This window comes from Mastigoproctus giganteus, chromosome 13 (assembly GCF_048544385.1).
Source record: "Mastigoproctus giganteus isolate SK-2022 chromosome 13, ASM4854438v1, whole genome shotgun sequence".
In the NCBI taxonomy this organism is placed as follows: domain Eukaryota; kingdom Metazoa; phylum Arthropoda; class Arachnida; order Uropygi; family Thelyphonidae; genus Mastigoproctus; species Mastigoproctus giganteus.
The window spans coordinates 7,237,460-7,260,216 of NC_143587.1; the positions used below are offsets into that span (position 1 = coordinate 7,237,460).

Below are 22,757 nucleotides of genomic sequence, written 5' to 3' on the forward strand. Positions count from 1 at the left end.
GTATACAAAATGCTGAAGGACAAAAATTTGTAGATAGCTGCATATAATGATTTCTTAGTGCTGCCAGATAATAATATCTGCTACCATTGCTTTCTCTATTTTATTCAGAAAAAGCAATAGCAGACAATCTTACTTAAATTGGTGGTAGATGACTTTCATCAACCGGTGAAATACCACCACTTTGCTTATTGGAGGCTTGAAGTGGTTAAACCCATGTTTAGTCTCTAGAGCAAAGTTTCCGGCATCCCCTCCCCCCATACTTCTCCTTCAACCCATGCACAGTACTAAGTGCTATAGGTTTTGATACCTTTCGTGTTTGGGGTTTTCATTAAAAAAAAAAAAAAAAAAAAAATTGCTGACCACTCTTCAGTGGTCAGCAATAGAGAAATGTGAGATGCACACTTTATTGTAAGCGATGGTGTTTTGTTTTTTTCTTTTAGCAGAGCCACATTTTCTGCCTAGTTCATTGTACTATAAATGCATATTCTGTCTTATACAATTTGTGTGAACTTTTATGTTGATGCTATCCGATAGTGTATAATTTTGCTAGTAATTACTCTTCACAAGTAAATTAAATTATTAATTGGTTTTTCTTGTGTTGTCATGGGAAAGACAGTTTTGATGAATATGAATGTAATTACACATGTAATTCCAAACAAAATAATCTTATTATTGTAAGTGTTCATAATTATAAATATCTTACTGCCAGTATATTTTCAGTTTATTCTTAATTGATAATTTAAAAGTATCATTTCATTTTATTTCATTTATTCATTGTAGTTGAACCAGAAGAGTCTAGAAAAATTTACTAAACATGGATCAGTGATATTCATTGAATTGCGTAGTGGAGTAGTTTGGATTAGACAGAATAATAAATCGTCGACTAATGCTTTCCTTAAACTATATCAGTTGTTGCAGAATATCAAAGATGGCAAGTTTAACGGTAAGGATAAAACATTTTTGTGCCTTTAAAATTTTTTTTTTTTAAATTTATTCTTATATATATATATATATATATATATATATATATACTTAGTGGTTTACATCAGAAATAAAGACATGTTGCTATTTTGTTTGCAGTCCTAGCCATTGACACCCGACAAGAGGTCTGTTTTGTAAGTTGTGTGGCAACATCCTTATTTTGTCAATTTTTTAATTACACTAGTCAGTATCAATATTCTCCCTGAAATAATTTTGACAGATACTCATGGAAAATATGTTCAACAACTGAGATATGTTCTTAAAAAGTTCATATCACCCTCAGTTTTCAAATATCATAGGTTAATGACCAAACACCAAGACCTGTAGTTAGAACTTCCTTCCCTACATTTCCACTTAGATGTTTCCCTGAAAACCTGGGAAACACCATGTCTCCGATGATCACGGTGAAAGGTTTCACCAAGATGGAGTCCAAATATGTTGGCAGACTACTGTTGGAATCTTGTACAGGAGACACCAATGGACAATTATAAAAGGCAAAAATCAACAAAATAAGTGTTTTTGCTATCAGAAAAACATTTTTGTAAATAGAATAAGGTTAACAGACCCATTTTTCAATATTTGGTACTGTATGTAACATTTTCTTAAAATATATGAAATCATTTTTATTAGAAACTTTTTTACTTTTAATCCCTTATCCCTTAAAATTGGTGGGTGTTACAGCAATATGGTTGCCATGTTTGAATTCAGCAACATTGAATTTACAAGGATTGCCATGAATTTTAACAGGGGACGAAAAAAAAAAAGGGTATCTCTTATTATCTTTTTCTTTTTTTTTTTTTTTACTTTATTGTCCATGCTCTGCATAAGTTTAACATTTGCTGCCCTTCCTCTTTTTTTCCATTTTTTCTACCTTCTTGTTTCCACTTTCTTGTTTTTCTATTTTATATATACAGTCGATTCCGATTATTTGGGACACATCGGGACTAGTGCATTTTGGCCCAATTAAGTGGCTGCCCCAATTATCCAAAGTTTCACGTAAATAGTTAAAAATACAATGAACCCCCATTTTACAATTGGTTCATTGTACAATCAAATCACATTACGATGGAGTCACCATAGTAAAGTACTGTTCACTATATTATGTGTAGTAAGCGCTGGTCATTTTGATCACGTTTGTGAATTAAATTTTAATTCTATTAAACAGCGATTCTAATTACCGAAAATAGGAGGAATGTTATCCACAGGCTATAAAAGTAAAGATATATTAAGCACAAATTTACCCTTTATTACCTTACCAATTAAAAAATTAAATGATATATTCTATTAGAATATTTGCACTGTTAATATGTACACATTAACTAGTTGACATTTGTGGGTGGGGTTAAAATTTAAAACAGTAAAAAGATAAGCAATCAATAACAAAGAACATGGCACACACAAATTACAAGTAACATGATATGCGCAAGTGAGAATGGAGTAACAAGTTACGAAGCTTTAAAAATAGGAATGAAGAGAAGATTCTGAAAATTTTTTTATATGATTGAAGATTCCATGTTAGTGTAAACATATTTCACATAATAACCCACAGAATTCCAGCTGTCAGTATTATTGCAAATTCAATAAGATCAAGTTTACTATCCATTTATGATAAATTGCACTAACAGAAAAGCCCAATAAACAGGTGACTGCTAATTGTTTTATGGTTGTGACCTCCAGAAATCTGACCGAACCACGTGGTGCGGTTGCAGACAATCGTAGGGTAATCTCCAGTGCTGCGGTCTCTTGCCCCGATTAAACGGCATGTTGTCCCAATTAAGCGAAGTAAACCCTGGCTATTTTTTCAATTGGATTCTGTTTTTTAAGATTTACCCCAAATAAACGGCAGCCCTGATTAACCGGTGGCCCAAATAACCGGAATCCACTGTATAAGCAAAGTTAGAAAAATTAAGTAAAAGAAAGAAAGAACTGACAGAGGAAATGTAAAGAGCACATGGTGCCAAACAAGTAGGGAAAGGATAGAAAGAAAGTGAAGTATTAGCAAGGGATGACAGGGAAAGATGAAAAACCTAAGTGAGATATTAAATTATAAGAAATTAAAGGTTGAATTAAAAAGCTAATTATGGAGGAAGCTGCAAAGGAAAAGTAAATATAAATGATTAATATTGATGATTACAATAAAATAGCATGTATCAGAATGGGAGTGGGGAAACATTGATGTAAAAGTGAATCTAAAGTTGTGAGAAAGAAAGTAAAATCTGATATGTACTATAAATAATTGATATATAAACCAGGTTTTTCTTCAGGGATCCCACTTAGTTATCTAAATTTACATTCTATTAGAATATATACCTATATTTAATACCGTAACATTATATAGGCATAGAAATGCAGTTTATTGATACATAACCAGGTGTAGTGCCCTGAACTTAAGTACAGGTTCAATTACAAAAAAAAAAAAAAAAAACGTCTAAAGTTAAATTTGAAAGTGTCTGCAGCATGTAATGAGCTTTGTCAATCAATCAATTCAGCCATGGAGAGATTATGCAAGGCTCATGGGGTAGAATTTTTCTCAGCGTGGTCTGTGCTTGTTAAAGGAGACACTGCTTCTACAGGGATGGGATACACTTGAATAGAAGGTGTGAAAGAATATTTGTGGATAGTATCGAGGCAATGTTAGGTGGGTTGGAAAACTGCTAGCTTGGTGGGGGGGCAGATACACAGACTAATAGGTTAACAGTAGCTACAGGCAGAGGTGAAAATGAGTCTTGCACTTTTTCTTTTGGAATGAGTAGCAGCCTTGAAAGCAAGGTGCTGGGGATTTCAACTCCTGGGAGTCATGAAAGAAGTAAATACATGGGCTTTTTTAGGGTATATAAACATGTGCATATATACTTGCATATACACCAATGCTAGGAGTATAGTAAATAAATTTGATGAATTTGAAGTGCTAGTCAAGACATCAAATGCAGACATTGTTGGGATTTCAGATTGGGTGTCATCAGATATAAGGGATGCAGAATTTGAGTATGAGGAGTACAATGTACAGAAAGGACAAACAGAATATGGGGGGGGAAGAGAGAGAGTGTGGATTATGCTAGTAGTTAAGAAGCACATAAAATCTAAGGCAGTGCATTCAGTTGACGTTGGTGGACAGTGCAATCCGTTTGGTGTGACATAAGCACTGGGAAAACAAAAATGAGGGTAGGAGTGTGTTATAGGCCTAATGACTCCGATGAATACAATGAACAACTATACAGAGAAGTAATGGGCAAGTAAATCAGAATGTCCTATAATCGGATATTTTAACTTTCAAGGTCATCATCATCATCATCAGCCATTTTCAATCCACTGCAGGATGAAGGCCTCTCCAGCAACTTTCCAGTTCCTTCTGTTTTGAGCACTGGCCATCCATTTACTACTCAAAAACTCATGAATTTCATCTATCCATCTCCGCCTTTGTCTTCCAGGTTTTCTTCTAGCTCCTCTTGGGTACCATTCTGTTATTTTCTTAGTCCATCTGTCATCATCTGTCTTCGAGCTATGTGTCCTGCCCAAGACCATTTTAGTTCTTTAGTTTTGATAAGAATGTCCTTTACTTGAGTTTGCTGCCTAATCCATGTGTTTCTCTTCTTATCTAACAGTCTGATTCCCAATATAATTCGTTCCATTCTTCGCTGTGTAGTTCTCAGCTTCTCTTCCATTCTTTTGGTGAGTGCCCAAGTTTCACTTCCATAAGTCATGGTGGGGAGTATACATTGATTCATTATTTTACGTTTCAGACAAACTGGGATATTGCTCTTCAGTATGTGGCTATATTTCCTGAATGCTATCCATCCAAAATTTATTCTTCTCTTGACTTCCAGCCATTTATCATTATTACAGCTAATAACTTGTCCCAGATAAGTATATGACTCCACCTTTTCAATTACTGCTCCTTCAATCATTATTTCCCTTTCCGTGGCATACTTGTTCATCATTACTTTTGTTTTAGCCATATTCATCTTTAGTCCAAAATCCTTACTAACTGTGCATAACTGATTAAGATTTTCCTCTAATTCTTTGGGATCGTGGCTTATGACCACAATGTCATCTGCAAATTGTTAATGGTTTAGGTACTCTCCGTTCACATTGACTTCTTTCTGCGACCAGTCTAATCTTCTGAAAGCTTCCTGAAGGGCAGCAGTAAACAGCTTCGGAGATATTGTGTCTCCTTGTCGAACTCCTTTCTCGATTTTAAATTTGCTACTGTCTTTGTCTAGTCTAATAAAGGAGGTAGCACTCTCATATATTTTCTTCAAAATCATAATATATGGGGTATCTATGCCTTGTCTTTCTAGTGCCCGAAACATTGCCTTATGCTGTATGGAGTCAAATGCCTTTTCATAATCCACAAATGCCAGGCATAATGGTGTTTTATATTCATTTGCTTTCTCCATTAGCTGTGATATTACGTGAAGGTGATCCATAGTTGAGAATCCCGTCCTAAAGCCAGCTTGCTCTTTCGGTTGATTCTCATCAAGTATTCTTTCTAATCTGTTAGTAATGACCCTTGTGAACAACTTGTAGATATGGGATAACAAGCTAATTGGTCTATAATTTCCAATTTCTGATTTATCTCCTTTCTTATGCAGCAAAACTATGATTGCATTATTCCACTGCTTAGGCATCACACCTTTTCTAATGCACTTTGTGAAGAGCCTTGCCAGTTTTTGTGTTATGTCTCTTCCTCCCAATTTTAACAACTCTACAGTAACTTCATCTTCCCCCGGGGCTTTCCGATTCTTCATTTTCTTCAATGCATGTTCTACCTCATCAGGAAGAATATCGGGTATGTCGTATGTGTTGCTACTTTGCAATCCATCTTCCCCACTGCTGGTATCATTCCCTCGCTCCTTGTATAATTCTCTATAGTAGTCTTCTGCTATTTGAATTATGCCTTCTCTGCTGTTTATAAGTACACCATCGCTATTCTTCAGTTTCAGTATCATTTGTCTTTCTGTATTACTGCTCATGGCTGCTGATTTAAATCCTTTGTTTTCCCTTAATGCTTGTTCTACTTTTCTTGTGTTAAATCTTCTTATGTCCTCTCTGAGTCTCTTTCTAATGGCTTTGCATAACTCAGTATACTCAATTTTCTCCCTGTCAGTGTTTTTCTTGCTCTTCATTTGTCTTCTTTGGTTCATCATGACAAGTGTTTCTTGACTAATTTTTTCTTCTTTGGATTTCTGTTTCCCTATAGGTTTCTTGGGCTTTATCACTTTCAGAAAGTTGTAATATTCCTCGTCGATATCTTGGTCCTGAGCAGTCTGCAGAAGCTCAAACTTGTTCTTAAGTTCCAGTACATACTGCTTTTTCTCCTCCTCTGTTATTTCAAAGACCTTTGTATTATTTACTCGAGTCAGTTTTTTCCTTTCCTTTCCTACATCTATATCAAGTGTACATCTTACCATTCTGTGATCACTTCCAACATTTACCTTATTCAGGACGGTAACATCATTCACAATATATCTTCTGTTAGTGAGGATGAAGTCGATTTCATTAGTTGTTAATCCATTTGGACTCTTCCATGTCCACTTCCTGTTCACCCTTTTCTTGAAAAAAGTGTTCATTACTGACAGTCCTTGAGATTCTGCAAATTCCACAAGTCTTTCACCTCTTTTATTTCTTTCACCAATTCCAAAATTTCCTATAGTTCCTCTTTCTGCGCTGTTTTGCCTTTTTCCAACCTTAGCATTGAAGTCCCCCATAATAATAGTGTAGTGGGTTTTCTGCTCATCTAGAAGACTCTCAATTTCAGTGTACATTTCTTCAACCTCTTCATCATCATGGTTCGATGTTGGTGCATAAATCATTATAATCTTTAGCTTGTACCTCTTAGAAATCTTGAGTATTAGTCTTGACACCCTTGGTGTCAAGGTATTCACTTTCAAGGTATTCACTCTAATTAGTGGATTGGTCTCTTGCAGATTAGCAAGACTTTTGTGGATTTATTGGATGACTGTTTTCTACAGCATCATGTTAGAGAAGCAACAAGATGGAGTACTACTCTTGATTTGATTATCAGCTGTGATTATTCATGCATTAGGAATCTGCAGATAAAAGAACACTAGGTGGCAGTGATTGCAGTGTATTGATTTGGGATTTACTTAAAGATGTAACAGCCTTAAAGGGAGGGGTGTTTGCTTTCGTAACTACTGTGGGTGACTACAGTGGGAGTAACTGATGCTGATTCTGACAAAGCAGCTACTATAATTTTCATACCAACTAAGAAATACTCTTCAAGGTATAGGCCTGAATGTATGTCAGATGAACTGATAATTTGTGGCAGAGAAGAAAAGTGCCCGTGATGCAGGATAGGGGAAAATGAGAAAGATCTTGGTTTAATTTCGCATTCAGATATGAAGTTCTCTGAGCAGTGCAGACAGTCTGCAATGACAGCTCATTGGGTTTTTTCAATAATATACAGGAATTTTGCTATCAGGGATAAGGAGGAGTTTATCCCATTTTAAAAGACCATGGTCAGGCCACATCTTGAGTACTTTCTACAGGTGTGGAGGCCTCATTTTAGGAAGGATGTGGAGCTGTTTGAACGAATGCAGAGAAGGACAATGAGATTTTTGAGTGGAACAAAGAGATGCTGTTATCAAGAAAGGCTTCAATGCTGCAAATTGCAGTGTCTCGAGAATTAGCACCTGCGAGGTGTTTAAGGCCTTGAATGGATTGGGCAAGCTCAATCTCAAGCTAATGGAATTTTTCCTTTTACTTAGACCACACGAGGGAGAGCACAAATTGAAATTGAAGGACTGTTGCAGAATAAATTGTGGCCTTTTGCTAATGGGCAATTGATTGTTGGGTCAAACTTCGTTCTGTTGTGGAAGTTGATAGTTTGAATAAATTCATGGAACTCACCATACTGTTAGAGGGAGTGAAATGGGAGGTAATGTGCTCCCTCCCTGATGCTCTATAAACTAGCTTTCTTGCATCATTTGTGACTGCCAATGCTAAAATTACCTTTATTTGAATGAAATAGTGATTCATATCTGGATTCTGAATCCAGATGTGAATCATCAAAGGTTGGAAACCACTGTTATAGAGGAGTGTCCTCTAGAACAGTGGTTTCCAACCTTTTCCCATACAGGACCCATACTCAAAGTTAGATTTGTTTCATGGGACACTGATTGATTCAAGAAAAATTAGCATGTTACATTTTCAATGAAGTGTACTGTGCATTCGCTTTTGCACAGCCACCAAGATCAAGCAGAAGGCTCGTCATAATTGGAGTCTTGGAAAATTTTGATACCACCTTGTATATACACACTCTTCTGGTCACGCATGCACGTATTTGATGCAAAACACAGATAAAAAACAGAATTCACGACACCAACACATGGCTTCTTAACTTCAGTACTCTCACATATTTGCTGCAATGAGTGCCACACTTTTAAATTTGTTTATTTCCACTTATTTTAGCATCAAATGTACACAATTCTTGAAATAATTAACAAAATTTAAAATGCTGTTTTAGTTTAATTTCTGCAGTAGGTTACTTTCGGCTGTAGATTCGACACCACTGCTCTAGAATATCACTTGAACATCAACCTGTTTTCTTAGTGATCCAGTTTCACCAATTAAATGCATCAAGCATTAATTTAGATCATCACTTTCCTTGAATCTAGTTCACAGAAATGATTGATTGGTCATACTATGATCCTGCAAGAGTGTCCTCCTCAAATATATAGTACAGCCTAAACAAGAAATAAGACACTAGCAAACAGTGAATTACTTGAAACATTTCGTCTGATTTATGTGCAGTAGTATTTTTTGGATGCTCCTTGTCTTCTTGACCATAGTTATCATTATGAAATAATCAAGAATACATTTTAAAAATATTGCAAAAGTCAAATTTAAATATTTCAGAAATAAATTAAAGTAATACTTAAAAGGTAAGGTAAGCAGCAGCCATTATCAATCCACTGCAGGATGAAAGCCTCCTTAACAATTCAAGTTGTGGAAGTGGACCATAATCTGTCATGCTTGTCCAATGTAGGTTGGCAGATCAACCGTATTTAGCAGTCACGGGCTTGAACCACAGGCTACTCAAAGAGAGAGTACTACTGCACTTCTGCTCCTCACCACTCGGCTAGGAGGCCCTAACTTATAAGTATTACTTTTAATTGATTTCTTACTAAACCTCCTAATGATATAACTTAACACTAACTATTGAGGTTAGTAGTTTGTACCAAACTATAAAATAACTACAATATTTGTAGTATACTATATACAAGGTGTGTACTTCAGGATTGATTTAGGACCTGAAAACAATGGGAAATGTTTATATAAACATATGCCTGAAACCATTTTATCTCTGAATTACAGCCTATTTTTCATTCCATTGATTATTCAACTTTTGAAGAAAGTGCTTAAATGTCCTCCTTAAACTTGAATGCACACTCAGCGTGGACTGTGTATGTTCTACATGTTGGTGAAGAATTTTAACAATAGATGTTTCATAAACAATGGATTTTAAATTACTTCCACAGTTAAAATCTAATGGAATCTGGGAAAGAAAGTGGGCCATGCAGTGGAACTTCCACAGGCTATCCATTTATTGAACTAGTCATGATATATAGCAATTTTACTAGAAGCGATAAGAAGGTGATTATCCCTTTGTATACGGCAATGGTCAGGCTACACCATTGCTGAGTACTGCATACATACATATATACATTTTAGAAAGGATGTAGAGCTGCTGGAATGAGTATTGAGAAGGGCAAAGAGATTGGTGAGGGGAACAAAGACTCTTACAGCTTCAGTTCTGCAAATTGCAGTGGCTGGAAACTAGGAACTTGCAAGTTAATCTGATTGAAGTGTTTAAGGCTTTGAACGATTCAAGGAAGCTCAATGCTGATGGGATTCTTCCTCTTACTCAGATTATGCACTTGAGAGGGCATAAATTCAAGTTGCAGGATAGATATGTGAAACTTGCATTTAGCCTGTGAACGGTTAATTGCAAAAACGTTCCTTAAATAAATTCAAGGAAGTACTAGACAAACTTGGAGTGAATGGGTGGGTGAAATGGGAAGGATTTTTTTTTTTTTTTGGCTGATGCTGTATGAGCTTGCTTTCTTGAATCATATGCCATTACTAATGCTAATGAATTGTAAGTTTCTCAGACCTAGTTGTTGGAGTGGAGAGTAAACAAGCATTTTTTTTAAATCTACTTCAGTGAGGCTTGTAATCTTTAAATGTAATCCTGATAAAGCTTGTTCCATAATTCTTCACACAGTTGCATGTTCCTTTGGGCGCTGTCACCTGTATTTTCATCTGCAACTCAGGACCTGCTTCTCCAACCTAACAATTCTGCTGCTGATTTGTCTGCAAACTTATGAAACTTATTTGTTGAGTGATCTTTTATCTCCAAAATGTTTGTATTCTCTGAAAGATCTTGTTATCTGCATAGCAAAGCAATCCAAGTATTCTATATGTCATACTGCACTTGGAACTGATTTTATGGTAGGAAGTTGCTATTAAAAACACTAAAATTTCAAAATAAATCGGCTATGCACTACTGCAGCAGTAGTCAACTTTTATAGCTTCCTACCTATATTGTTGTAATGTGGTTTACTTACCCAGAAACCAATAGCATTTTTTTATTAGATAATTTCTAGAACACAAAAATAACGACAAACTTGAAAACAGCAATTTTGGGACTTTAAACTGCCCTTGACATGCCGATAATGAGCATGTTTATCAAATGAAATTAACAGAAAGACAATTTATCCATAGTTATCATGCATTGTCACTCTATGATAGCAACAAAATAGAATGTAAGAAAACGAAAAAAAATCTGAAAAACTGCACAATTTAGCCATTGCTGAATTCATTATGGAAACCAGTGTGAGTTTCATTTCTCTCTGTTTAGCAGTTTTGATGAAATTGATTTAATCTGCAAACTTATGAAAGCACTTCCTAATTCATTTCACAAATGTACGTGGTCTCAATTCTAATCTCAACGATGTCCATTTCTACTTGCAGTCTGCCAAACCCCATGTACTTTTTCTGACAGAATCTCAGTTATCGGTTGATTCAACTACTGCTCATCTCAGATGCCCAAATTATTAGCTGTTATGATTCCTTTCGCCTCAAAGGTGGTACTTGTGCATATGTCTGTTCTGATATTCCCTGTCAGAGACTTGGCAATTTGGAATCTCCTCTCTTTGATCTTCTCTGGCTTAAAATCTCTCTACCTCATTGTGTCAAATTCATCTGTTGTCTCTACCGTTCTCCCAACTCCACTAATCACTTGGAGCTCTTTGACTTCCTCTCTTTGCAACTTGACTTTCTCCAGTCCAACTTTCCTAACAGTGAGGTAATTTTCCTTGGAAACGGTCGTTTTCAAAGCCGCTAAGTGGATTTTTCTTATTTATTGATTTGAAATTATTGTTTTTCTAAAACTTTTGATTTAAATTTAGTAGTATAACATTATTTTGTGATTTTCTGATTAATTTGGTGTATTTATTCTTTACTCGGCCTTGTAATTGCATAAAAGTATCGGTAAAGGTTTCCACGTGTTTCAACTCCGCTAACCGTTCGTAATTTTCCCGCCTTTGTGATACGATATACCGTACTAGATAGCGTTAGTTGAACTTCGTTAGCAGTTAAATTGTACGTATTAAATAAATACATATAACGACTTAGATTACAAATGTAATATAATTAATTTTATTTAACATAATTAATTATACATATAACCACTTAGGTTACGTAACATAAATAATTAGTAAAAACAAATAATTAATACATAACTTGATACGAAAGTTATATAAAGGGATTTCGCAGATAACACTCGTTACTGAAACGTAAATATTTCGTAGATAACACTCGTTACTGAAACGTAAATATTCCGTAGATAACACTCGTTACTGAAACATAAATATAGCGTTATAACTGTGTTTGGATACAAGTTTAGGATTTAATTTTGTACAGAAATTGAAATTTTATTGAAAGTAAATCTAAATCATGACTCAAACCAGAGCAGCAAAGCAAAGGGCTCAAGCTAATGGGAATGCTGTGGCCCAGGGGAGAACTGAGGGGGGCAGTTGTCCTCTGAATCACAGCCTTGTAAGATGCACTATTTGCTTGATGTTTGCGGAGCAGTCAAGTATGGGACATGATACTGCCATGGGGGATGTCTTTGTGTGTGTGCGATGCAAGGAGTGTAAGGAGATAAGGCGACAACTCAGCGTTGTTATGGGCCTATATGAGAGCTTATATGAGAGCTTGAAGGATAGGGTGGATGCCCTCGAAGGATTACAAGTGAGGGGCCCAGCAAGCTCTCAGCTGCCCACACCAATGCCAGAGCTTGCACTTGGTCATCGCGGAACACAGCGGCAACCCCCAAGGCAGAATGCGCTGGTCCCAAAGGAACTAGTAGTTGTTGGTGACTCTATTGTCAGGGAAACGGGAAACATGCTTTGTAAAAAGGATAGGTGGAATAGGACCAGGGTATGTCTGCCAGGGGCAAAAGTTGATGACGTTGTAGAGTGGATATCATCTTTTAAGGGCACAAAAGGTGATATAGTTGTACGCGTTGGCACTAATGACATTAAGAGTAGGAGACCGGCGGAATTACTTGACAAGTACAGGTCACTGATGAAAAAAAGCCGTGAATTAGGGTTGAAATTGAAAGTGTCTGCAATTCTGCCCAGACACGATAGGAGGGAGTATATGATGAGAACCCTGTCAATCAATTCGGCCCTGGAAAGATTGTGCAGGGCTCAAGGGGTAGAATTTTTTTCAGCCTGGTCTGTACTTGTTAACAGGAGAGACTGCTTCTACAGGGATGGGATACACTTAAATAGAAAGGGTGCAAGAATGTTTGCTGATGCTATCGAGGCAATGTTAGGTGGGTCGGAAAACTGCTAGATTGGGGGGATACAAGGACTAATAGATTAACAGTAGCCACTGGCAGAGGTGAAAGTGATTCTTGCACTGCTTCTATTGGAATGAGCCGCAGCCTGGAAAATAAGATGCAGGATATTTCAGAGACTGCTGGGAATCATTGGGGTACAAGTAAACACATGGGTTGTGTTAGGGTAGCTAAGAAAAAGAACAGGTGCATGTATACTTGTGTGTACACCAATGCTAGGAGTTTAGTAAATAAATTTGATGAATTTGAGGTATTGCTCAAAACATCAAAGGCAGATATTGTGTGGATTTCAGAGACGTGGTGTCACACAGATATAAGAAATGCAGAACTGGAATTTGGGGAGTACAATGTCTACAGAAAGGATAGACAGGATAGGAAGGGAGGAGGGGTTATGCTATTAGTTAAAAAACACATAAAATTCAAGGAAGTGAAGCCAGTCGACATCGCTGGACAGTGCAGTGTCGAGTCAGTTTGGTGTGACATAAGCATTGGGAGATCAAAATTGAGAGTAGGAGTGTGCTATAGGCCTAATGACTCTGATGAGTATAATAAGAAACTGTTCGGAGAAATAGAGTGGGCCAGTAAATCAGAGAGTCTTATAATGGGGGATTTTAATTTCCCAGATATTGACTGGAATTTGGGGGCTGGTCACTCACACAGTAGCAAGGCTTTTGTGGATTTATTGGATGATTGTTTTCTACATCAGCATGTTCGGGAGGCAACTAGAGGGAGTAATACTCTTGATTTGATTATCAGTAGTGATTCTTCATGCATTAAGAATCTGCAGATAAATGAACCACTTGGTGGCAGTGATCACAGTGTGCTGAAGTGGGAGTTACTCAAAGAGGTAACTACCATTAGGGGTAAAGGGAAGGGGTATTGCTTTCGTAAAGGCGACTACAATGGACTGAGACAGTATTTAAATTCTATACAGTGGGATCAACTGATGATATTGCCAACAGCAAATTCAAAATGGGAAGCATTCAAAGAACTTATCGTGGAAGCTACTAGGCTTTACATACCAACTAAGAAATATTGTTCAAGGTTTAGGCCTAAATGGTTGTCAGATGAACTAATGAGGCATATGGCAGAGAAGAAAAATGCATGGGATACATACAAATTAACACGTGACACGGACGCCTATGATAGATACAAGTTGATCTGTAACCAAGTTACAAAGGAGGTTAGGCAGGCGAAGGCGGATTACGAGAGATCCTTGGCAAGGGATGCGAAGAAAAACAGCAAAGAGTTCTTTACTTATGTAAACTCTAGAAGGAAGGGGATGAATCAGATTGGTCCACTTGAGATCGATGGGTCAACTGTTGATGACCCTGCTCGGGGAGCTAACAAACTAAATGAATATTTTGCATCGACATTCACACATGAGGAGTTATTCAGCGAGGGGAATGCCAGAGGTGTATTCAACTCTAGCAGTAAGCTAGAGAATCTTGTAATAACTGAGAGCAAAGTGGAGGAGAAATTGTTGAAGATAAACACAAGAAAGGCACCTGGGGTGGATGGGATCTATCCAGTTATATTAAAGGAGGCAGCAAAGGAGGTAAGCAAACCCTTAGCCATAATTATGAGAGCTTCCTTGGACTCAGGGGAGGTACCCATTGACTGGAGATGTGCAAATGTGACCCCAATTCACAAAGGGGGATCAAAAGCTCACACAAGCAATTATAGACCTGTGAGTTTAACTTCTGTTCCCGGAAAATTAATGGAGGCACTGGTGAAAGAAGCACTGCAGGATCATCTAGACAAGACTTCAGTTATAGCTAGGACACAGCATGGTTTTGTTAAGGGGAAGTCTTGCCTGACCAATTTGATTGGATACTATGATGCAGTCACAAAAGAACTGGATGCAGGGAATAACTTTGATATTATATACTTGGATCTTAGAAAGGCTTTTGATACTGTTGCACATGGAAGACTACTGCACAAATTGGAGCAGTGTGGCATTGGAGGCAAGTTGCTGCTATTGATAAAGGGGTGGTTGTGGGGGAGAAGACAGAGAGTGGTAATCAATGGACACTGCTCATCGTGGACTAATGTTATTAGTGGAGTCCCTCAAGGTTCAGTATTGGGGCCTTTATTGTTTTCTGTATTTATAAATGATATTGATGATGGTATATCAGGCTTAATGTCCAAGTTTGCAGACGATACGAAGGTTGGCAGGGTTGTCAAGGACACTACTGACACTATGCTGCTGCAACAGGATTTGGAAAGGTTGAGCAGATGGGCTTCGAGGTGGCAAATGAAGTTTAACATTGACAAATGTAAAGTACTACATATGGGAAACAGCAACCCCAGAGCAACGTATCAACTCTGTGGTACTACACTGACAGTGGTAGAGAATGAAAGGGACCTGGGGGTGGTGGTGCAGGCAGATATGAAGTTCTCTGAGCAGTGCAGACGAGCTGCAAGAGTAGCTCATGGTGTATTGTCAATGATATATAGGAATTTTTCTAGCAGGGATAAGGAGGTGATTATTCCCTTGTATAAGGCAATGGTCAGGCCACACCTAGAGTACTGTATACAGGCCTGGAGGCCTCATTTCAGGAAGGATGTAGAGCTGCTGGAACGAGTACAGAGAAGGGCAACTAGATTGGTGAATGGGACAAAGGGGTTCTCTTACGAAGAAAGGCTTAAGTTTTGCAAATTACAGTGTCTGGAAACTAGGCACCAGCGGGGTGATCTGATAGAGGTGTACAAAGCCTTGAATGGTTTTAGCATGCTCAATGCTGATGGGATTCTTCCTCTAGCTCAGAAAAATCACCTGAGAGGGCATAAATTCAAATTGAGGAAAGACAGATGTAGGATAGATGTGCGGAAATTTGCCTTTAGCCAGCGGGTGGTTAGTGGGTGGAACAGACTTCCATCCCCTGTCGTGGAAGTCGATAGCCTAAATAAGTTTAAGGCTCAGCTGGACAGGTATTTCGAACGAACAGAGGGGTGAAGTGGAAGTGGTTATTTTTATTTATTTATGTTACTTTTTTTTTTTTTTTTTTTTTTTTTTGGCTGATGCTGCATAAGCTTGCTTTCTTGCATCAAATGCCTCTACTAATGCTAATGCTAATGTCCACAACTCCAGCTGGCTTCCGTTTTCTAGTCACACCGACCCAGCAGGTCGAGATGCTGAGGCTTTTGCAATTACTAATGACCTGGCACAGATTGTTCATTTACCCACAAGAATACCGGACAATCCTAATCATACAGCCAATACGCTTGATCTTTTTCTCACAAACAACCCTTCTAAGTACACAGTGGAAGTGAGAGGTCCTTTAGGCACTTCAGATCACAACTTGCTGATTGTCTCTTCTCCAATGGAACGTTTATCTCATGGCTACTCCCAACCTCGTGTTGTTTGCCATTACAAGAATGCAAAATGGGATGACCTGCGAGACTTCTTTTCTTCTTTTCCTTGGTCGGATTACTGTTTCAAAACTTCTGATGTCAGCGTTTGCTCAGATCATGTCAGTGAAATTATTCTTGCAGGAATGGAATCCTTTATCCCACACTCCATTTTAAACTCTCATCCTTTATCTAAACCTTGGTTTTCCAATAAATGTGCTAAGGCTGTTCAAGAGAAGAATGTTGCATATCGTAATTGGCTTGTTTCTAATTCTTCAGTTTCATTTTCTGCCTACGCCAAAGCTCGCAACAATTGTAAAGCAGTTATTAATTAGTCCAAACTAGAGTTTGAACAGGCTAAGAGTAGAAAACTTGCTTCTTGCCCTAATGGTAGCCGAGCATTCTGGCCTCTTGCCAAAGCTATTAGCCGCAACTTTTGCCCATCTCTGCTCCCGCCTTTGTCCAAACCAGATGGTTCTGTTGTCACTTCAGCCAAGGATAAAACTGACCTGCTAGCAACCCATTTTTCTTCCAGCTCATGTATTAATGATCTTGGTAAAACACCTCCCACCATTCCTAACACACTCCATTCAATGCCTCCTGTGGTCTTCCGTCAAAAGGATATCAGAAGGATTTTGATGAATCTTGATGCTAAGAAAGCTCCAGGTCCTGATGGTATTTCTCCACTTGTTCTCAAAACCTGTGTTCCTGAACTTACTCCTATTCTTTGCCGCCTTTTTTCACTTTCTTATTCTAAAGGTGTTTTTCCTTCTGCTTGGAAATTTCTCATATCCAGCCAGTTCCAGCCAAATCCCTCCCATCCAATTATCGTCCCAATGCAATTACTTCTACTCTTTCGAAAGTAATGGAGAAATCAATTAACTGCCAACTCTTAAACTACCTAGAAACCATCTGTCTGATGAACGATCGCCAGTATGGATTTCGTCAGTGTCGATCCACTGGTGATATTCTGGCTTATGTTACCCATTTATGGACTAATTCAATGGAAAGGTTCTGTGAAACACAAGTAGTTGCTCTTGATATCTCAAAAGCTTTTGATCGTGTTTACCATAAAGGTCTTCTAAACAAGCTTCTATCTTATGGTTTGCCAACTGTTTTTAGTAATTGATCGTTCACTGAGGGTGATAGTAGATGGCTCTCTGTCTTCTAACTTCCCCACTAATGCCGGTGTCCCCCAAGGTTCATTATTTCTTTCCCCCAGTCTTTTTTTCTCTTGTATATCAATGACCTTCTTCCATTGACTGGAAATTCTAACCATAGTTTTGCCGATGATAGCACATTGCATTCAACTTTCCATTTTCAGAAACCTTGCCCTGCTCAATCAGCTTCAACTTCTCGAAAATCTGCTACAAATTCCTTAAATGCTGATCATCAGGTAATTCTCCAGTGGGGCAAAGACAACTTAGTTGATATCAACTCTTCTAAACCTCAGTCTTGTCTTATATCTCGCAAAAAGGATTCTTCTGCTCCTATGCTTATCTTTAGTGACACTCTGATTTCTAGGCAAAATGATATATCTCTTTTGGGGATTACCCTGACTTCTAATCTCTCTTGGTACAAGCACATTACAAATATTGCTTCCTCTGCATCTAAAAAACTTGGTTTTCTCTTTCACTCTCGGCGTTACTTTTCTTCCAAACAGCTGCTCACTCTGTATAAATCGCAAATCAGCCCTGCCATGGAATATTGTTCCCACATCTGGGGTGGTGTCCCAAAAACCTCTCTCTGGCTTCTTGATTCCATTCAGAAGAGGGCAGTTAGGTTAATTAATGATTTATCTCTAACAGAGTCTCTCCACTCGCTCTCTCATAGGCGTACTGTTTCTGCTGCATGCCTCTTCTACAGATACTTCCATGGGCACTGTTCTTCTGAATTGTCTTCTATAATTCCCGCTCTCTCTTTCAAAACAGTCCGAACACGTGCCGCCACCAGCCAACATCCATTTACTTTCCAACTTCAAACCCACAGAACCAACTTTTCATCTTCCTCATTTATTCATTCAACTGCCATTTTCTGGAACAACCTTCCTTCATACGTATTTCCTGAAAATTACAATCTACAGAAGTTCAAGTCCAATGTCAACAAATACCTTCTTTCGTCTTCTCAACCTCCAACCCAAGCACGGTACTAAGTACTATACGTTCTAATACCTGTTGTGTTTGGGGTTCACATTAAAAAAAAAAAAAAAAAATCAAAACTCATTAAGTGCCTTTTATTATTACTCTTCCCTCTTATCTCTGCAAATATTAAAAACATTTTAGTTTCCTATTTTATGATTTAAAATTTTTTGTTAATGTAGTTATACCTGAATGCTGTATTATAATGTATAACTAGTATTTTATTTTTTTTTTTATAAGTATTGGAACACGTTTAAAGTGAATTTGTTTCTTTTAAATGTAGGTGCTGTGCGACGTAAATTATTTTCTAATGTAGAAAATCAAGCCAATAATGACACTTTACGTAAAGAGCAATCCCAAATAGATGAAGGATTCATACCTATAAAGAGGTACTTTTTTTTTCTTTTTTTTTTTTTTGCAAAAGGAATATATAATTTCTGTATAGTTTTATATATTGTCTCTATTGCTTTATATTCAATTGTAGCTTCATAGCTATATAAGCTTGTTTGTCTGTTTTGAACTTGGTGAACCACCTAGTATTAGTAATGGTAAATGATGCAAGGAAGCAGACAACAAGAAAATACAAAGCATTAGATGAAAGTCAGTCTTATAGTTTTTATTGACTAGTAGTTAGTGTTTCACTGATAGTTGATATGCACTTAATGTACATAGCAAAATGTTATAAACAAAATTACTTTTAGTAAAGCAGTAATGAGTATGGACAATGCCATTACAATACTCATTTTTAACTGGTACAGGAATTTAGTTCGTACAAGTGTATAAATGCTTGCTACATTACTAAGAAAAATTCATGCTCATTAATTTTTAGACAAACTTTAGAATCTGATAAAGGAAATATGATTGAACGAGAATTTCATAAGGTGAAGACGAGTAGGAAATGCTATTGAGAGTGTTAGATTTAAAGATATAGTAGGTTTGGTAGATTCTGAGAAAGGATTGCAGAAATTGGGTAGTAGGCTAAAGGAAGTTTGATAAATGTTGAGCATGCTCACCTTTTTATGTGACCGGTGGAAGATTAATAGAATTATGAAATAATTTTTAGGAAGTGAATGTATAAAATAGGACCATAAAAATGGAGTTATAGAAAAAAAAAAGTTGGTGGTACTAGAAAACTTTAAGACAAAATTCCTTAATATCAAAATACTTTTTCTTTGCTAAATAATTTTAATATTTTTAAAAATTGGATGGATTTATATATGAAGTAACTTGTTTTTTTTAAGTGCTTCTGGTTTCATTGTGTGTAATTTTTTCCCCCTCTTAGTTCTCCAGATGAAGTATTGCCAACCTTAGAACAGTCACCAAAGATGGTTAGTTTAAGAACTCCAAAGAAAAACCATATAAATAATTACTTGTTTGATGATCCTGAAAAGGAAAATCTGTCTAATCGAGTGAGAATGTTTGATAAAAGAAACCGTTATCTAACAGAAAGCAAGAAAAAAAGTATGGGAATTTTGAAGAGGCAGTCCTTACAGTCAGATATCAGTGATACAGGACAACCAGAAAGGCAGAGCTCTGTGTTTGATGCTCATACTAACACATCAGATGAAATAGCTGCTGATTTTGTTTCATCTTATCCATCTGTCAAGAGGTAAGTTTATTAAGATTACTTGGGTAGTTTTTTATGAGAACAAAAGTTAATTCTAAAATATGCTGGTGTTTTTTTGTAGTGAATTATCCATTATTATGGGAACCTTTTAAAATTTGTTTAATTGTATTATAAGTTAAAGTTGGCATTGGCATCTACTTCATTTAGCTATAGAAAAAGCTTCAACAATTTTGTTAATCAAAATTGATTAAATTATTGTGGGCATATTTTGCATTTCATGGAGGGAGGCATTAAAAGAAAAGAGGCTGAACTTTCAGAGGCTTAGTAATAAAGCAACCTATGTGAAGTATGTATGCATATCTGCCAACTTTAAAAATCAAAAAATTTCATTATGGATCAGCTTTTAGCCAGAAAACAATTATGTTTTAACAAGAAATTTGATATATGCTTTATTGTAAATTGTTACAAAATATCATTCTAATGGCTGAATGATGCAATTTTTATACTGTAAACTGCAAAAAAAAAAAAAAGAAGAAGAAAAAAAGTAAAAAATTCAGCCATTCTCATTGCCAGGAAGTATCCATCTAACCCTTCAGTTCTTCATGGAATCCAGTCTTCTTAAGATTTTATTTGTGCTCACTGGTTTATCTTACCTAAGATGATATATTTGTGCATTACTCAACACCCAATTTGCTCATTCCTTTTTACAACTGGACATTGGGCCTAGCTACCAAGCTTTGTACTTCACCTGCCTGATTGCCTTTGAACCTTCTAGATATTTTTTAGATATGGCCTTTGGACCTGAATACAGTATTCCAAATATACAGTCTTTCTGATCTCTCTATGATTCCATTCTTATTATGGTGCTCCTATATATGTCCTTAATCAACACTCCATGGTCTTACTCACCACAGAAGTCTGTCTCATTGTGCTCTAGTTTACCTGTCTTTCTGCGATCCGCCATTTTCTGCTTGATTGTCCCTTACTTTCAACCATCTGGTCAAACACTTTTCAATCAGTTTCCAGGTCTAACATATCACATGATTTATCTCATATCCTAGGAAACAATGCAAATATTGAAGAACTTTTAATATACTTAAAATGTATTGGCCTATACAAAAGTATATAATTCAACAACTCTAGGTTCATGCAATTAAACAGTGAATAGACACAATTTGGCCTCAGTAGCCCTTGTCTTTAAACCCAACAAACAACCAGTCTTTCTGATTCCTCCCTTATGGTGTGTAATGGGGGGCGACATTAGTTTTTTTGCAGTCCAAGGGATAATGATGATATCTCATTTACATTACTACTAGTTTTATGCACTCATGTGTCTTTTTGGTACTTTAAATATAAATCAGTGTATACTGTCCACCCTTGAGGGCTTATTTTCTGTTAGCCTCAGTAGCTGTTTTGATACCATATGCTATAAAAAAAGAAAAATTGCATCAAGGAAATTGAAGTTAAGGAAAGGTGCTTAAATTGTTCAGTTTATATCTTATATATGTAATGTTTGAACATGTCTCCTAAACTTTGTCTAAGAAAAATGGTTATATTTATTGTCTAAGAAAAATGGTGCTTTGTTGAAAGTTTGCATTCACATCCTTTCATATAAATTAGTTGCACAATCAATCTGCTTTGTGGTAGAATAGGAAATTTTGAGACAATATTTTGAAGATGAAAATTGAGTGGAAACCCCAACTTCTAGTTTTGTATAGGTATATAGTATGAAAATTGGCTACTATTAAATATCAAACAAACCTCTATTTTGTTAATGGTAATATCTCACCTTCTCACAAGAAAGACAAAAAAAAATCACAGGATATATTTAAGTTAAATTCCTGCCTATAACAAAAACAGTCAGAATATAAACAAATGTTCCTTATAATATTCTACCCTCCCAAAAAATTCTTATAGTAGTTTTCAGTATTTGTCGTTGAATTCCTCCCCCCCCCATACCATTTTTAGTCACACATTCTGATTTTAATATGTAATCCTTCCCATGGGTGAAAGTGGCCATTTTAAATTTCACAGTTAATGTTATTGAGAATACTGTTAAAATAAAATTTTAAAAGTATTCTTAAAATTCTTATGTAAAATTTTATTCTTAATAATATTTTGATGACGAGATGCACTCACATTTTATAAGACAAATTTTGGGATAAAGCTATTTTATTGCACACACTTGAAACAAAAATGCACACGTGCTTCTTAACAGTATTTCAGTTTATAACAATGCTTTTAATAATTGTAGAACACCAAACCCTCATTGCTCCTGGTCACACCCATGACTACTGATGTTATTTGTCTGAACTTTACTTTTCACTGAGTGCATTATCTTCAGTCCTTTTAAGGTTGTTGCTGATTTTGTATTTCTTTGAAAATGTCTCACATTCAATTAATTCCATTTGCTCACTTACGAAATTGTCGGCTGATTCGTTTTCCCTGTTGGAGTCAAATCATGATATTGTGCCTCCATCCATTCAGTCAACTCTTCACACGCGAATGCTTTAAAGTTTGCTAGTTAAGCTGGCCAATGGTTGTAATTGTTTAAGTCCTCCTGGAATAATCGACTAATTCAGTAACTGCCATATTTTGATCATATGTTCTTGAGTCACACCTAGAGAAAGTAGGCCTAAAGGGCAGTGACACACAGGGGAATTTTAGACAAATAAAGTGCATCTCATATAGTCCAAAAAAAAATTATAGTAGTTATTTTTTATTTTTATTTTTTTTGTGAAAAGATAAAAAAAAAAAAAAAGACTGGTAATTTACCTTCATTTTCAGCATTGCACCTGATGTTTTTTATAATCATTGTCTTAAACCA

At 36.5% G+C, this 22,757-nt stretch overlaps 1 protein-coding gene across 1 annotated transcript in view; it reads left to right on the forward strand.

Moving 5' to 3' along the window:
- Window positions 1-22,757, forward strand: part of LOC150075743 (uncharacterized) — a 158,248-nt gene that overhangs the window by 51,120 nt on the left and 84,371 nt on the right. The window contains exons 4-6 of the mRNA XM_090387866.1: window positions 781-943; window positions 18,647-18,752; window positions 19,646-19,972. Of these exons, the coding sequence (XP_090243992.1) occupies window positions 781-943; window positions 18,647-18,752; window positions 19,646-19,972 (596 nt within the window). The remainder of the gene's footprint in view (window positions 1-780; window positions 944-18,646; window positions 18,753-19,645; window positions 19,973-22,757) is intronic.